Source organism: Vespa crabro, chromosome 9 (genome assembly GCF_910589235.1).
Source record: "Vespa crabro chromosome 9, iyVesCrab1.2, whole genome shotgun sequence".
In the NCBI taxonomy this organism is placed as follows: Eukaryota; Metazoa; Arthropoda; class Insecta; order Hymenoptera; family Vespidae; genus Vespa; species Vespa crabro.
The window spans coordinates 4,051,221-4,068,338 of NC_060963.1; the positions used below are offsets into that span (position 1 = coordinate 4,051,221).

Sequence of the window (17,118 nt, forward strand, 5' to 3'; positions counted from 1 at the left end):
TGTTTGGATATATAAATAATACTTGTTATAATATATAATATATTGTTTTATAAATATAAGTTAAATTTAAAAACTTATATAAAAAATGATTTGCACGATATGTTTTAGTACTGATAAATACGCAATACGTAACTTGTACTACTGTATCGCACGCAATAATATAACAGATCTTGTTTGATCAATTCTGTTGTCACTAATTGCGTTCACACACACATATATGTATATATATAAATATATATATATGTATATATATATATATAAAGTTGGAAGAATATAAATTATTGTAACCATATAAATAGCTATAAAAATATTGACATACGTCTTAAAAAAAATATCGCAATTTTTTTGTGTAAGTTTAAGTTAAATAACAATATTACGTTAAATATTCTGTTTCATCATAATTAATACTTATTGTAACTTATTTATGCTAATAGCGCTAAAACATTATTAAAAAATTCATATATTATATACAAGAAAAATTGTAATTTAAATCTTAATTTGTGATTCTTTCATACTATAGTTTCATTGTATATATTAAATCATCATATATAAAACAGGTTCTTATGCACTTTGGCTAAATTTTATAACGTGGCAAGTTGTTTGGAATAAGGAACTATAGTGTTAATACCCTGATAAAAGATACATCAAAGTATAATCTCAATGTTTTTCATAATTATACTTTCGCGATAAAAGAATTTCAATTCAATATGGATGATTATAGAAATAGTAACAGCTCTTACTCTTCCTTATTCAGTATATAACATGTATCATCAACAATTATGTTGCAATGTCATTGATCTATGATCAAATTTTTCCACAGACAATGGTTTCTCCTTTGTAGTGGGTATAAAACTTTGCGTACGTCTAATTCTTTCACCACTTTTTAAAGGACGTGTTACAACTATTTGCGCTTCCAATAAAATCTGTGCTTCTTCTGCACGCTTTACCTTTTGTTGTGCTGCGCGAAGCTCGGCATCTAAACTTTGCTTTTCGGCTTCTAACATTTGTAATCGCATTTCTGCATCTGTAAATTAATACTATGGAAAAATTCTTTAATTCATACTTAAGTATAAAAAAAAAAAATTCACAATACCTCGCAATTGATGTTCATTCTCTTGCTGTTTACGCTCAAATTCTAGCCTTTTCATTTTTTCCATCTCTAATAGATCTTGTTGCTCCTGTTGTAATTTTTCTAATTGCTCTCTTCTTTCCCATTCTTCTCTAAGAACTCTTGCTTGAAGATTTCGAACTATTTACAAATAACAGCATTTGATAAATACTTAAGAAAACAAAAAAAAAACAAAACAAAAAAATACAAAAAAAGAAATTAAAAATTAAGAAATACAAAATATATCTGTCACCTATTTCTTCATCTCTCAATGCTTGCTTTTCTTCTTGCAAAAGAGTTTCTAATTTTAATTTAGCTTCTTCCAATTCGTGAACCTTAGCTCCTTCCTCTTTTGACAATGCCTCGAGTTTTCTGGCTTGAATTTCTGCCGCGATTCTAGCTTGCCTTTCATATTGCAACTCCAGTCTTGTTTTCTCTTTTTCTTGTTTTACTGACTGATAATATTAAAAATTTATACTTATAAAGTTACAAACAAAATATATTAGTTGTAATAACTTACTTGTCTTAAAGATCTCCTTTGATTTGCTAAAGTTCTTTGATAACCAATTTTTTCACCTGAATGCTGAATAGCAATTTGCAAAGCTGCCAACCATTGTAATCGTCCTTTGTGATCATCTGCCACTAATTCTATGCATCTATGTTCAGGCGTACTTAATACAAATCTTCTGTCAGGCTTTCCACCACTAGTAATCGCATCGGCCCAACAATTTGTACTCAATATTATTGAACCTGATGGTTCTTTTTGTTGAGAATCTTTAAAATATAATAGTTCACCAGGACGAAGAACAAACCAAAAATACTTCAAAGTTGGAAGTAAGAAACCTTTTTTCATTAAATATCCCTATAAAAATATTTATTAACAAATAAACATAATTTTTAAATTGCATTATTAGGTAACAATGAATATCTTACTTTTTTCACCACATTTTCTATATATATTTGATGGAGATCATCTATAGCTTCGGTCAATGCTATGTTATCCAAAGTTCTACCACCACTATATTTGGATTCCAAAACTGCCAGAAACGTGGGAAACCTTTCAAAGCCATTATTAATGAATATTTTAAATATAATATCTCTAATATATATATATATATATATATATATATATATATATATATATATATATAATTCAAATTGCTTATAATAAAATACCTAAAAGTTCCAATAGCTGCTGATAAAGCTGCAAAATCTGCTGCATCCCATTGCAATCCTAATGATGTTACCAAATGAGAAGCAACTTGAGCTACTTCATCAGTATGCATTGCAATCTATAAAATAAATAAAGAATCATTGTTCTTTTTGAAGATGAGATAATAACAAACAATAAATCACAATGATCATTGTAATATGTAATGATGACAAACCATATGATAATCCATATTATCTGATTCTGACTCAGCTAATAAACAAAATACTCTAAATAGTTGATAAACGCTATTAGATTCAAATATTGGATGCGACCTTTCTAAATACATTTTTTTACAGATCAACCAACATATTTCATCTATCCCTTTTTCCAACGATCTATGTATTTGTATAGAAGTTGCATCGGTAATTGATGAGAAAACCTATAATTATATATAATTAATTAAAGATAATAAATTAATTGAATAATACAAAAAGAATTAAAAAAAAAAAAGACTAAATAAATTAATGATTTTACCTCTTTCTGCAAATAAAAAATATATTGGTCAAATGAAAGATTCTGAGTACTACGGTAATGTTCTAGACCTTTTTCAACACCATATAAGTCCATTAACGTACCGATGTTGGCCGTTAACACCTATAGAAAAAAAAAAAAGGAAAGGTCAACGTCGAGATAATAAATATCATAGAAATTCATAGAAAATTATGAGACGAAACGTAGCCACACCCGAATGTCGAATAATTCGAAAATGAAATCTCACGGATTCATTTGGTTCTAATCGTAAGAAATAAAGTCATAACTAAAAATTATAAAAAGAGTACACAAAGAATGACTCACCTTTAACTTCGATTTAGCAACAAGATCAGGTGTATCACCTTGCAACGCGTGAAACGCGTGCCAAATACTGTTCGTCACATTTTTTAGTAGATGGGTCATTATTCTGACGAAAATGTGCAACAGGTGTTTTTCTCTCTACGGCGTTTCTATATCCTCATCGTTGCTGTACATATCGAGCAATGAACATTAGCGCGTCGGTGCGTATCAGTGAATGGCGGTACATACAACGCCTCCGCTTGTCTTTTTTTTTAACTCAATTAAACAACTTCATAAGATCTTACGTTTTCCGTTAAAGTAAATTATTCATTGTACTTGTTACAAACGAGGTATAGTCAGGCTTTAAATTCATTGAATTTAATTATATCAATGAACAAATTTTTAAATATATAAGTGTGTACTATCGATAATACTAACGTATAAACAAATTAATTACTTATGATCATATTTTTTTAATTTACGCAGTAATTCGTTATAATGCACTTGCATCCTTATTGACGAATCTATATGTAGATAGTTCGAGGTCGTTGACTTACTTCTTACTAGATTCATCCAGTTTAGTACAATATGTGATCACTAGAGAGCGTTGATAAACAATAACGTTGATCAACTTTAATGATACAATAAAAGAAATTATTTTTTTTATTCTGAACTTCATTCATTGATATAGTCTTCTTCTTTGTTTTTTTTTTTTAGAAATGTGCGATTAATAATGAAATATGTTGTCTTGTAATGAAAATATTGTGTATTCATAGTGTACACTTTACTGAATTAATTACTTGCCTCGCGTTTAGAATATAATAACACGTACTATTGTAAATTGCAAATTCATACAATGGCATTGCGAAAGTTAATGCATCCAAGAAATAAATATAAAAAAAGTCCTAATTTTAAACAACTTGCTCTTTTGTATCCAGAATTTCGCAAAGTTGCAGTTACGGTAAGAAGAAATATTCTAACTAATTAAAATTGTATTTATGTATGTTATAAATATATATATATGTATGTATTTATATACATATATGCATTAGGATCTCACAGGAAAAGTCCATATTGACTTTAAAAATGAAGAAACTTTGCGTATTCTTACCAAAGTATTATTAAAACATGACTTTGATCTCACAATAAAGATACCACAAAATAAATTAGTACCAACTTTACCTTTACGTTTGAATTATATTTTGTGGATTGAAGATTTGATGACACATGCCTCTTTTACTAAAATGGAAAATGTTAAAGGCATTGATATTGGTAAATAAATAAAACTTTAATTACGACGTAACAATTTTTTAATTATAATAATATAGATATTTTGTATAGGAACAGGAGCAGTTTGTATATATCCTTTATTGCTGGCAAAAATATATGGATGTTATATGTTTGGAACAGAAGTTGACGACACAAGTATTGAATCAGCAATAGAAAATGTTAAGAATAATAATCTAGAAAATTTAATTCAAGGTAGACCTTTAATTATTTTAATGATAATATGTAAAAATATACATATATATAAAAAAGTGTTTATTGATTTAGTGATCAAAGTGGATAAAAATAAAATTCTGAAAGAAACGATAGAAGAAAATGAAACTTTTCATTTTATAATGTGTAATCCTCCATTTTTTGAAACTGAAGATACCTCAGATAAAGTAATAAAACAACAACCACCGAGAAATGCTCCTACTGGCAGTAATAAGGAACTAAGCATTGAAGGAGGTGAAAAATTATTTGTAACAAAAATGATTGAAGAGAGTATACAGATTGGTGAAAAGATCAAAATATATACTTCTATGCTTGGAAAAAAAAATAGTTTATTCTACTTTGTCAAATTATTAAAGGAACATAATATAAACAATTTCACATGGACAGAATTTTGTCAAGGCCACACAAAACGGTGAATAATATATTTAATTTGAATTCTATTAAAGAAATAATATTTATAAAATTTATTTGTATAGATGGGGTTTAGCATGGTCTTTCTTGTCAATAGATGTATGTGATTTGACAAAAGCACCTGTTATAAGAGAAAGCAATATCATGGATAAGTTTTCAAAAGATCATCCCCCTTTGGAAATAATATTTCCCATGCAAGATAAATATCTACTAATTGACGATGTTATTATAGAATTAAAGAAGATAATTAACAATTTACAGGTAATATAATATTAACAAAATTTTAGTTTCACATTTGTATGTAGTTTTATTCTTTTTTTTTTGTCTTCTTCTTTTTTTCTTTTAATAGATAAATATAAAAGAGTTAGAGTTACAAAAAAATACGTTGAGTGATTGGGGATGTCAACTCACAGCACAAAATGATACATGGTCGCATGCGCGTAGAAAACGTCGTTTAGCCGAAAGACAAAGTAAAGATTGTAAAAAAGTAAATATAGAAAGTACTCTAGTTACAGAGCAAATTAATGTAGAATCTGAAATCAGAAAAACACAACATATGGATGTAAAAAATGAAGATATACAGTTTGTTTCTACAAAAGACACAGAAACATCTGATCATAAAGGTCCTTTGTTAATTTTCAATTTATTTCTTAACATATTAGAGGATGAACAAGATCCTGAAAAAAAAAATGTAAAGATTAGTTTATTTTTCGAAAGTGGAAGTGGTGGGAGAAATACACTGGAAACATTGAGACAATATTTGATAAACAAATTAAATGTCCGAATATATTTTCAACAATTCTGTTCTAAAACAAATAAAAAGAGAAGAAAAAAATTCAAGAAAGCAAAGAAAGATCCTTCCTCTAAATTAAATAAACTAGGAAAAGAAAAGAAATTAAATATTTCGTCAGCTGAGGACAGTGCAGATTCATTTTAGATTGTATTAATTTTGTATAACAATGAGAAACAACGTATTTCACACAATAATTTTATCAACATATACAAAAGGTATGTCTAAATTAAGTATTTAACTTTATTTATAATCAAATACTTATAGACTAAAGTTTCTTTATCGTACAATTCAGTTTAATCAGTGTTATACATTTTGTAGGGGGTAAAGTGTATGAATCTGTTTTAAAATTATATATGGCATGATAATAAATCGCTAATTCAGATCTTTCACTACTGTTAATAGACATGATTCTTTATGCATCTAAATACTATTTTTATTTACTATTTATATTGCAATAAAACAGTCTGTTTTGTTTTTCATGGTAACTTCTAATATTTTGAAGCTAGTTTGTTTCAATCATGATTTCTAAAAATAAAACTGAAATATGATATATATATTTTTTTTAAATGATAAATTTGTGATTCATGTAATAGAGAACAAAAAAAATATTAACACCTTTGTAATAATCACTGATATCTTAGCATTACTTATGGTATAATTAATGATTATATTAAACTAATGCTACTCTAGCAGTAATTTGACTAATGAATTGCATCTGTATGTAGATGATTACAAATGTAATAATGTAGGTGCCATTATGTCACATTCCTCGTTATTGTTTATCCTATGCATATTAAAAGGCAAATGCATTATTTATAATGTTCAATATTTGCACAGAAGTAAATGAATTTAAAAAATAATGATCAGGAAGCCCTTTAACGCGAATTTAATGAAATCTAACTAATGAAAAGTAAAATTTCATGATATACGAATGTAAAAATGGCATTATACATTTCTCTATCATTGGTAACAAGAATGAAAAACAATATAAGTGTATTTTTATGACACAAAATGATCACTTTTTCAAAATATACTAATGAAGTATACTATGTATAACTATAAAAAAGAAAACAAATGACTTAAATCTTAATAACGTGTCAATGAATATTCATAGTTCATTAAAAAAAAAAAAAAAAAAAAGAAAAAGAAAAAGAAATAAAATAAAACGAACACTGTCTTAACATTTCCGTTAAATCTCCTCTCACAAACAATTACTAAAGAACATTAAAAGACAAAATAAATCAACAAATAATCAAAATTTGACGTATCTATGTATGAGTACATGTTCGTGCGCGCGCGCGTGTATATGTTACGATATAGTTTTGCCATGATGAAAGTATAAATATTCGAGGCCTTAGAAAAATGCTTTGTAATTATGAAAACTTCTTGTTCTTCGATTTTAATGAATTTTTTCAATTACACGTAGACCTTCTTTTGTATCTGGTCAAGTGAATTTACCACGCTGGTAAATTTTCTCCTTGTAAGAGATAAGATCTCTTTGAACGTTATTTACATTGAACAACAATTGAATTTGTTTATTGTATCTGATTATGATATAGAAGGGCCAAGTAAAATCCGCAACATTTTAAAGAGCGAACGTCACAGATCTGATGAAAGTACGTGTTTTTTTTTTTCTTTTTTTTTTTCCTTTTTCTTTTTTTTTTCTTTTTCTTTTTTTTCTTTCTTTTTTTTTTGCAAATGCGCTCCTTCCCACATATTGATTACGACTTTGAAACACTGCACTGCAAAAGTTCCAACATTATAGCACTATAAACAAATATAATGCACTATTTGACAATCCTATTACAAAGACACTGCCCCACTCCGATTTTATTCCAATCGTATATGTGTTCGTATAAGCGTTACCTTTCGAAAGGACAAACGCGGGCATGATGAGAGAGACTAGGATTTGAAAATGATACTACTAACTCTTTCTATATCTGTACGCATACAAAAAGTTCAGCTTTCTGCCATGACCGGTTCTAATGTTGCTTTAGTCTCTTCTAGCTTTTTCCCTTCTGACTTTTGTTCAATTTTTCGATTTTCCTTCTCGTTCTTTTTGCTTTCAGTAGTTTCGATCGCTTTGCTTTCGTTATCCGGCGATTGTTCTTTCTGTCGCTTTTCAATTTCCGCTTTGAAATTTTCAATATCCTGCTGACTGATTTGTACAAAAAGAATACCATTTATCACATTTAACATGTCAAGAACCGAACCCATACTAGGTGGTTGCACTTGAATAGGCGGCAATGTAACTCCTGACTTTCCCGTGTAAATTTCATTCATCTTCTTTTGTAATACTACAGCTTGTTGCGTAAGATGTCTCAGACAGTCACTACTTTCTTTTGTTTTTTCATGATCTTCGCCCAATTGTTGTTTATAAATCGCGTAAGTTTCCTTTTCATTGTTTAAGGCTGCACGGAAATCACCCATACATGATTGGGTCCTTGCAACAAGATGATAGGATACTGCTACTTTCAAAGAACGCGGACCATGATAACGAAGATTTAAATCCAGAGCATGTTCCAAAAATCTAAGTGATAATTCATACTCTCCAACGGCATGTAATATTAAAGAAATATTACTCTGTAAGTATATAAGAAAAAGTCAAGTTTTAATTATAACACAATATTTATCCACAACAAATATCTATGTTACTTACATCAAGAAGAGCTACTTCCGGATGATCTTCACCACAAACTAACAATGCGAGATAACGTGCTCTGTATAATAATCGTAACGATACGGAAACTTGACCATTTGCAAAAGAATACAATGCGAGATGAATCTAGTAATGAGAGAGAGAGAGAGAAAGAGAAAAAAAAAGATAAATTTCCAACAATGTTATGAATCTAGTAATGAAGGGGGTGGGGGAATAAATAAATTTCCAACGATATTTAAATAAATACAATTGTAGAAAGAAATTCATTTCGTTTCGAACACTTACATATTCTGTGATAGTATATGGATGATCTATACCATTCACTCTTTCTGACATGAGTACAGCTTTTTGTTGGGTTGCTAATGCTTCTCCATGATCTCCCATTATATAATTCAACCTTGCAAGCATTCTAAGACATTGTGCAATTTCAGGATGCATGGCTCCATAAACATTGTTCAATAAATTCAATGCTTCGCTTATTAATTCATATCCATCCTTCAAATAACCTTGTTGAATTTTGCTCTGTCCAGTTGTATAAAAGTTATAAGCATCACTAGCCTGTAATAATATTAAACGATTGTTGTCCTTTAATTTCTTTTTCTTTTTTTCTTTTTAATGCTTTATGATAATTAATCTATATGTAATTTGTGTTCAACTCACTCTAGGGTTGATATGTTTAACAACAGGGAAAATATTTAAGATGTCTTCCTCAAAGAACGTGGCTCTATTTCTATTTTCAAAATTATATTCACGAAGTAATATCTGAATACCCGTTTTTATGCAAAAACCACGAAGCAAGGAAATCTTTTGCAGATGAAAATGTTCGATCGTAGCATCCAATGATTCAGGTGTTGGTGTCTCCCAATCATAATAACTTTTCAGATCTGCTTTAATTTGTTGCCAAAGTGATTTTGGTGTCAAGGATGCCCATTCAACTTCCGATTGTTGTGGTCCATTATTTCTACCCTTTCTTTTATTACGTCTTTTTGCTGTTTTACTTTGCAACTGAAAATAAACAATAATTATCGTCGGAACAAATATTACTTTTTTTTTTTTATACGTCGTATAAAATGTTTTACAGTAACGTACTTCTTCAAGATTTTGTTGAGGATGTATGATTTGTGCTGAAGATAACAAACAATTTAAGAAATGACTGATAGCTGCTGAGAGACTCATTAATTCTGTACCCTGAAATATAAAATAATATTAGATAGAGAAAGAGAGAAAAGAGAGAGAGAGAGAGAGAGGGGAGGGAGAGAACACTTTTTTGAATTTTTTAATCAATAATATCTTGATAGTTCACCTGCATATAAGACGTAAAAATATGTTTTGCTGAACGTAAAATAAGTTCTGAAACGGCAATACGATTGAGATATCGTAACTGGGGTACTGCAGCTAACATGACCGCTAGTTTTCCAAGATAACGAACGTTAATACCTCTACCATGTAAAGCTTCTATCAACGTGCTACCATCCATGGCAGCGGCCGTATGATCTAAACATTCTCGAATCTAAAATTAATATTAATTTGTAATGAAATTAAACGTAGTTAACATGAAAAGATAATGTTACTATTATATACAAATGGACTCACAAAAGTTGGGAGTTGTACGGTCAATAGAAAATCTGCAGCATCTTTGACCAATTGTTTTTGTTTCTTCAATGCAACGTCATTTGGATCTGGATGACGAACTCCAGGCGAGAAAACATCCGGATTAAATCTTACATCAAATTCCGCATCTCGTAAACTTCCAACAGCTGCTGCAGCTCTACGAACTATTTCTTTAGTACTTTCTTCCACTGTTAAAAGGAAAAAAAAAAAAAAAAAGAAAAAAAAAACAAAAGAAAATAGCAAAGAAAAAGATACACAAGTGACATTAAGTATATCTATGTATCACATGTATAAGTATATAAACGAATATACAATACATACATTCTTGCTTTTCACCTCCTGTTATAGAATCAGTAATACTCTCAACAATTTTTTTAGCTTCATCAGCCTCGATTAAAGACTGTGCTGAAACTTCTTTGTTACTGTCAACTGCCACGGCATTTGCTTCTTCTTTTTTATTTTCCTAAAATTATCGATTGTTCTAAATAAAATATTTAATAGTCATTAATGTCAAAAAAAAGAAAATGTCTGAAAATTGTATTACCTTTGACGATGATTCTTTTTCTTTCTGTGACTTTCGAGCGGACGTAAGTTGTTGAAGATGAACAGCAGCATGCTTGATAAATTGAACATATCTAGCTTCCACGAAAGAATCGATTAATTCTTGACGAAGACAAGCCAATTTGTGTTTATGTTCAATAGGAAAACCTAACGCCCTTGCTTCTTTACTTAATTCAACGCCTTCCACTAAACAAAGTATGGAGAATTTAAAAAAATTCTAATTCTCTGTCTATTAACTTATAATTACTCCTATTAATTAACTTACATTTTAAGAAATTAACATCGGGCGGAAAAGTTCTGAGTAAATCTAAAACATAATGTCGAGAATCATTTCCAATGATACCCTTACATTCCACACTACTACAAAGTTCAACTTCCTCTCCAGCATCGTTAATTACTTTATGAGGCAATATTTTTAATTGTTGTCCAGCTTTGTTTAACTGTAAAGATAAATATTTACTACGTATAAACTATGATAACAAATATGGAACAAAATTTATTTAGATTTATTATGCGCACATACCAATTCAATATATTTCGGATGTGTAAGAACGTTTTTCCCAAAATCTATAGAACCATATATAACAGATTGTTCTTGTTCACGTTCTAAGATTCCTGGGATAATAGATTGAGCAGTAACACGGTAACCTCTGCAAAGAGTGAGAGTAAATAGAATGATTCAAAATGGGAAGAAAATCCAATTATATATGAATTTTTTTTAATTTTTACACAATTACATAAAATTATAAGAAATGTGTGTGTATGTGTGTGTATATATATATATTTATATGTTTCGATATACCTATAATCAATAACAACTGTGCCAAGAGTATAGAGTCCAAGTAAATCAACAGCAGCATAAACTCTAACGCCTTGCAAATCATTACGAGGAGCAACGAAAGCGGCAGCATCACCACCGAGTTCCTTGTAATGATCTCGTACATCAAAGCCTAAAGAGAAAAAAATATTGTTCCAAATAAACATTTGCATCTTTGCTTCCTCGCCCGGATTTATGGCCATGACATTGCCATCAATTACGGCGACCGCTCCTCGAGTCGCTGCAGCGACAAAATCACTGTGAACCTAAAGAGATAATATTTCAATACCATTAAATTTACAAATATTTTCTCAAAGAAATTGTCTTAATGAAAAAAAAATAAACCTTGAAAATAGCACGTTCTCTTAATAATCTCTCGGGTAAATTTTTGCGAGGTAATTCCCTGGTAGTTTGCAATTCTTCGTTCCAATCTCGTGTTTGTCCTGGGATATGTTCTTCGTAGCCTAATTTTGATGAGAAAGCTATAAAGAAGAATGAAAGAATGTAACAAAAAAAGAGAGAGAAAGAAAGAAAAAAGAAAGAAGAAAAACAAAATTAAAAAGATCATTATTAATCTTATAATAATCACTGTTCGAAAAAGGGCTATTGCATATTCATGATTAGAACTTACTGTCTTCAGCACGTATAGCGTCAATAGTATGTTCGGTTTGTGGAGCACTCCATGCATACAGTTGATAGGGTGTCGCAACTCTTTCGAAAGGATGTCTTTGCGTTCTCCGTCTCTGCATGGCAGCGAAGCCTCTCTTGAAAGCTGGACTCAATTGGTTCAACAACTCGATCAAGCTATGGCACAGATGACTCGGCGTTGCTGGTTTTGGATTAAATATCTCCTTTGTTGATTGATTAACAAAGAAACCCCTAGCGCAGGCCGTTAAATAATACTGCTTATCTTCCAGAGTTATAACATGTAAGTATAAGAGATCACCATGTAGTTTTCTATGACCTGGTGGTGGATTCCACCCGGACGTTGTTAACACCTTTATAAATAATAAAATAAATATTGTATATAATAACGACGTCATTATTTACTATAATAAATATATATAATATCAGAGAACAAATTTCTCACTTTTAGACACGGCGGACATTTTTGTTCTTTAGCTTGAGGTTGCAAAGGTAATAAAGGCCTATCTTTACAACCAGGTATAATGTAATCCGGCGGAGTGCAATCAACCGAATCCGCTCGTGTTTTCTTTTTCTCTAGAATATCGCCATTGGTAACAACATTTAGGAACGATAAACTACTACATTCAACGCCGTTATAAGCGTCTGTAGGATCTACGGATTTCAATAAGTCTCGAACGTGTCGCACGTGTATACGAGCTTCCCGCATTGTGTAGGGTTCTTCGACGACCCTAATAACAGAACCTTCTTTTAGGCCCTCGATATTTTTCAACTCGGCAAAGTTATCCAGTGTATTTCCGTCGAGTTGAAGGGAGAAACAGGTACGATGGCAAGTGTCCTCGCGATCCATAAGTAGTTGGTGAATTTCCTAAGGATTAATAATGTCGTATTATTAAAATATCAAGGATTTCGTAGAGGTAAATTTTTTTTTTCTTTTTCTTTTTTTTTTTAAGATCATTATCATACCTGTACCAATTCCATGCTGGAAACCTGAATATCGAATGGCTCGGCGCCAGGGCTAACGATTTTAACAGTAAATCCCATATCTTGGATATAAACAACTTCTTGCTCGTTGACCGCATCTTTCTCTTTATCCTTGTCTTGTTCCTTATCAAGCTTTTCATCCTTTTTATCTTTTTCCTTCTCCCCTTCCTTTGTAGCTTCAACCTCGCCCTTTTCTACAACATTTTCTGCGATCGTACTCGTGCTACCGCTTTCTTCGCCGTTCTGCTTAACTTCTGAAAAAGTAAAACAGGCGTCATATTTTTTTTTTATTATTATTATTATTATTATTTTCAAAAATCATACTATCTTTTAAATATTTTGATTATTTCATTGTGAACATGCAGATGTTCTTGATACTACCACAACTTGCATTTACCAATGTGCTTATAAATAAACATCAATGTAAATAGTACGCACTCAAATGCCGTACTATTTTTATCGATCCCATGTTTGCAATATATCTGACTATATAGATATATTTTAGAACGAACATCGATCTTGGATCTATTATGATTATTTAACAAATGGAATTTAGAAATCCAGCTTTGGAAAAATATATTTTTTTTTAATAAAGAAGAAATAAAGAAAAAAATTAAAATTAAAAAAGAAAAAGAATGGAAAAGATGAAATAAAAAAAAAAATGTTAAATAAAAAATTAATTCCTCGAGAGGCTTTATCGCAAAAGGAAATCGCCTTATCTATGGTTATTTTCTTTTTCTCAGGTAATAAATCACTTTTCATAGGTAGAGTTTCGACCTTATCGCTGAAAGATAAACAGGAAAAAAAAATCATAAAGATGAAAGGAAAGAAGAGAAAAAGAAACGTTCGTCCAAACGTTAAATATTCGCACGATTCGAGAAATGATTTTTTTGTTCTTCGTTTACATAAATCTAATAGTACAATTAATATTTGCTGATTTATTAATCATTTTTTTTTGAATCAAATATTATTTACCACAACTTTAATACATTTAATGAAATAGAAGATAAACATGAATATATATATATACATAAATATATAAAGACTAATCCAAAATATTAAGTATTATTGCCTCATACATTGTGAAGTTAATTATTAGAGAGAGATAAAGAAAAAAAAAAAAAAAAAGAAAAGAAGGAATACGATTTTGTCAAAGGGCTTATAATTGTAAAGGTAAAGAAATATTATTATGAAATTGAGATGAAACAGTTCGTTCGTTGTTTTAATGGCTCCATAGAGAAGACCGATAACCTTTCCTTATCGATATTTTTTTCTACCATCCGCCATTGTACTTTTGAAACACGTAAATGGAAAATGGAAAAAATTTGCTTTAATCGACGCGTTCTTTTATTTTTTTATATTCCTCGAAAATCCTTTTTTTTTTTCGCTTTTGTTTTTTTCGAGTTTTATACACGCTCAAGCGGGAAAATTAGAATTTTTTTCAAATTAGTCAAAATGCAAACATATTTTCTTTGCCTTTCATATAATTAGTTCGTTTGTTTTAACCATGTAATTTGAACACGTAATTAAGATCAAATTGCAACTGAAACATTAAAGAAGCACGAAAAAAGGAAAGGGAATATAAGTTTTCACGTGTGTCCTTTGACCAACGTAGTTCCTTCTTTCAAAGCGACAGTGCATATGTGTGCGTGTGTGTGTAGTTCGTTAACTCGCACGTGTCATTCGTGTCTGCTCTTTTTTTCTTTCTAACACAAGAAACTATAAATGCATTTTCTAAAAGAAAGAGTGCAGAGAAGAGGGAGGGGGTAAGAAAAAAAATAAAAGGAAAAACGAAGATCTTGGTTGTGCATTATGTTCAATAAAAATGAACAATGTACATTGCTTTTATAATTTCATTACATTTGATAACTCATCAATTGCATAATGTAATTTGTTCTCGATAATCTCTCTGTCACAAAATACATGATAAACTATTTAAATAACCAATTGCGGTCACGGAAGACATAACCTCGATGGTCGATCGATGATAAAATGGAAAAATTTATAATAATATAAATCTAAAAAAAAATAAAAAGGAAAAAAAAAGAAAAATACATCTTATCAATGACGAACAATGCACGTTATAAATTCCTAAAAACGTCTTTTTCGTTAGTTTTCTTTGTATTAAAATAGGTCAATAAATTTTCAGTTTGGCATTTCCAACATTAAAATGCATGCGTCTCTTTTCCTGACCGTTATGCCAACAACGGCCGTTATATTCTGCGCTATTACCATCACAAAAACGAGCTCTATAAACACATTGCGAAGAATCAGACTATCGCTGACGAGTCTTCTTCAAGTTGCGAGGCTAAGCGTAAAAGGTGAAGGGTCAACATAAAAGAATCCTCTCGTTCGACGAATCGATTCGACAAATCGAATCACTCGATGACAAACCATAAAAACCATCGATTTTCATTATATCGCTAACTGTATGTATTTGAAATTTAAATGAAAGCGCGGGTTAAAGCCAATGTTCCTCCGCGGGGATAGAAAATGGGAGGAATTGGCAATGATAAAATAACGCGAAGGCCGAAATTGAATTGCTGTTGTTATTTCTTTTGTAATATATATTATCTATGTAAAAAAAAAAGAAAAAAAGAACACGTATGTTCGTTTAAAAAATTGATAAATAAATTTATCTTCTTTTTGACGAATGATAAATTCTTACCGCCTAACACGTGATCTTCCGTTAATTATACATGTTTAATACCCGTTGAAAATACGAAAGAGAGATAAGTTATAGCATTCATTAAGAAGAAACTATTATATCAGAATATTTTCATTGAAGATTCTTTTTTCAAGTAGTCGAGTATGTGTCTCGATAACTGAACGCATCGATTCGAAGACTGGGAAAGGGATGCGTAGATGCAGCGGAATTCGTCGTTCATCGGAAACTAGATCGGTTTCTATTGTGAGAGATATTCTATATATATATATATATATATATATATATATATATATATATAACGAATATATACATACATACATATATATATGTATATATATATATATCGAAAACAAAAATAGCAAAAATGAAAGAGAACTTATTTTTTAACGTTCGCAAACGTATTGAAAAAAAAAGGCGTAAATTCGTCTGCTAGGTAACGTTCAGTGTCTTCTGCTGGGTTCTTTTTTTCTCTCTCTCTCTCTCTCTCTCTCTATCTCTTCCCCTTTCTCATTTTCTCTCTCTCTCTCTCTCTCTCTCTCTCTTTCTTTCTACATCGTGCTCACATGACTCCAGAACGTGTGAGATTCGCGCAATTGAAGATATTACATAACTGAACTTCTAAGACCCGGCGACTCGAGAAAGCCAGAATGAAGAAAAGAAAGACAAGGATGCAGCTTTATTAATATCACATTAAAAAGTCCGAAAGAAATCTCATAATTGAGTAACTATCAAAATGATTCTTCTATACGTTATATTACGTAACGACCCTTTGAACACGCACGATGCGCACAGATTTAACCTCGAAAAATAGTTCGAGACGATCGAAGAAGCGACACATGTTTTTTTTTTCATCTCGATGAAATAAAATTTTATGTTCACTAACCGGTCGCGTTTCGATCCTCGGTGCCGTTCAGCAAGGGTATTTTCACGCTCCCGTTTTCCCCGGATGCCTTGATCTGAGCGCCCAGTGCCATTCCTCGTCGACAAATTCCCTCGAGTTGCTTTAGTTCAAGCGATTTTTTTCAACGTGATACGAATGATTATTTTCTCACGAAAATCACGGTACCGGGATCGCGCCACGAACTTTTTTTCTTTCTGATAAATTTCGAAAAAGAGAGAGAGAGAAAAAGAGAAAAAAAGAGTGAGAGAGAGAGAAAGAGAGCACGGCACGATCGACGACCAACTTTTTCACGGGGCGGCACACTACTCGGCTCCGCGCTATACCGAGCCGCTTTTCTCTACCGCACGTGCGTTTCGAACGAAGTACAAAGTCTAACCGACGGGATTGGTCAAATGGAACCTCACGCACGCTACACTTCGATCACTCGAATGCGACTCGCGCGATCGCTGATACGTTAGAGGCTGACTATTTCCTGA

At 30.9% G+C, this 17,118-nt stretch overlaps 3 protein-coding genes across 9 annotated transcripts; 1 reads left to right on the top strand and 2 right to left on the bottom strand.

The window, feature by feature from the left end:
* Window positions 1-2: 2 nt before the first annotated feature.
* Window positions 3-3,447, bottom strand: LOC124426961 (differentially expressed in FDCP 6-like). Of its 2 annotated transcripts, none has more exons than XM_046969312.1 (9): window positions 3,117-3,447; window positions 2,796-2,915; window positions 2,497-2,700; window positions 2,285-2,400; window positions 2,042-2,165; window positions 1,629-1,970; window positions 1,362-1,563; window positions 1,094-1,249; window positions 3-1,037 (listed from the first exon to the last, which is right to left on the bottom strand). In XM_046969312.1, exons 1-9 carry the CDS (start codon window positions 3,213-3,215, stop codon window positions 874-876), a joined length of 1,527 nt encoding a protein of 508 aa, XP_046825268.1. In that variant the 5' UTR covers window positions 3,216-3,447; the 3' UTR covers window positions 3-873. The 2 variants fall into 2 exon arrangements, with proteins under 2 accessions (XP_046825268.1, XP_046825266.1); XM_046969310.1 differs by having other exon boundaries at window positions 3-1,024; window positions 3,117-3,438.
* A 328-nt stretch (window positions 3,448-3,775) lies between these two features.
* On the top strand, window positions 3,776-8,699 carry LOC124426962 (U6 small nuclear RNA (adenine-(43)-N(6))-methyltransferase). 5 transcript variants are annotated; one of them, XR_006942845.1, is made up of 8 exons: window positions 3,777-4,053; window positions 4,145-4,364; window positions 4,434-4,574; window positions 4,647-5,004; window positions 5,069-5,264; window positions 5,353-6,011; window positions 8,207-8,381; window positions 8,462-8,699. XR_006942845.1 is itself a non-coding variant. In XM_046969313.1 (6 exons), the coding sequence occupies exons 1-6, from the start codon at window positions 3,949-3,951 to the stop codon at window positions 5,938-5,940; spliced, it is 1,608 nt and encodes a 535-aa protein (XP_046825269.1). In that variant the 5' UTR covers window positions 3,776-3,948; the 3' UTR covers window positions 5,941-6,185. The 5 variants fall into 5 exon arrangements, 1 of the variants encoding a protein (XP_046825269.1); XR_006942846.1 differs by having other exon boundaries at window positions 8,465-8,699; XR_006942847.1 differs by lacking the exons at window positions 8,207-8,381; window positions 8,462-8,699 and adding an exon at window positions 6,115-6,185 and having other exon boundaries at window positions 3,776-4,053.
* On the bottom strand, window positions 7,180-17,067 carry LOC124426958 (clustered mitochondria protein homolog). 2 transcript variants are annotated; one of them, XM_046969306.1, is made up of 17 exons: window positions 16,625-17,049; window positions 13,056-13,327; window positions 12,535-12,957; window positions 12,076-12,442; window positions 11,790-11,926; window positions 11,430-11,710; window positions 11,151-11,277; window positions 10,893-11,067; window positions 10,611-10,813; window positions 10,388-10,529; window positions 10,049-10,254; window positions 9,759-9,965; window positions 9,545-9,643; window positions 9,116-9,460; window positions 8,741-9,013; window positions 8,456-8,581; window positions 7,180-8,379 (listed from the first exon to the last, which is right to left on the bottom strand). In XM_046969306.1, exons 1-17 carry the CDS (start codon window positions 16,713-16,715, stop codon window positions 7,756-7,758), a joined length of 4,098 nt encoding a protein of 1,365 aa, XP_046825262.1. In that variant the 5' UTR covers window positions 16,716-17,049; the 3' UTR covers window positions 7,180-7,755. The 2 variants fall into 2 exon arrangements, with proteins under 2 accessions (XP_046825262.1, XP_046825261.1); XM_046969305.1 differs by having other exon boundaries at window positions 9,116-9,643; window positions 16,625-17,067.
* Between the last annotated feature and the right edge of the window lie 51 nt (window positions 17,068-17,118).

What these genes read in the sequence shown, in the direction of transcription:
- LOC124426961 (XM_046969310.1), bottom strand. Translation starts at nt 3,215, where the DNA reads ATGACCCATCTACTAAAAAATGTGACGAACAGTATTTGGCACGCGTTT. An exon ending in TTTTTTATTTGCAGAAAGAG is followed by an intron (nt 2,701 to 2,795) that starts GTAAAATCATTA and finishes ATATAATTATAG; the next exon opens with GTTTTCTCATCAATTACCGA. An exon ending in TAGAAAATGTGGTGAAAAAA is followed by an intron (nt 1,971 to 2,041) that starts GTAAGATATTCA and finishes ATATTTTTATAG; the next exon opens with GGATATTTAATGAAAAAAGG.
- LOC124426962 (XM_046969313.1), top strand. Translation starts at nt 3,949, where the DNA reads ATGGCATTGCGAAAGTTAATGCATCCAAGAAATAAATATAAAAAAAGT. An exon ending in TTCGCAAAGTTGCAGTTACG is followed by an intron (nt 4,054 to 4,144) that starts GTAAGAAGAAAT and finishes TATATGCATTAG; the next exon opens with GATCTCACAGGAAAAGTCCA. An exon ending in TCTAGAAAATTTAATTCAAG is followed by an intron (nt 4,575 to 4,646) that starts GTAGACCTTTAA and finishes TTATTGATTTAG; the next exon opens with TGATCAAAGTGGATAAAAAT.
- LOC124426958 (XM_046969305.1), bottom strand. Translation starts at nt 16,715, where the DNA reads ATGGCACTGGGCGCTCAGATCAAGGCATCCGGGGAAAACGGGAGCGTG. An exon ending in CGCTATACGTGCTGAAGACA is followed by an intron (nt 11,927 to 12,075) that starts GTAAGTTCTAAT and finishes TCTTCTTTATAG; the next exon opens with CTTTCTCATCAAAATTAGGC. An exon ending in CCGTACAACTCCCAACTTTT is followed by an intron (nt 9,966 to 10,048) that starts GTGAGTCCATTT and finishes TATTAATTTTAG; the next exon opens with ATTCGAGAATGTTTAGATCA.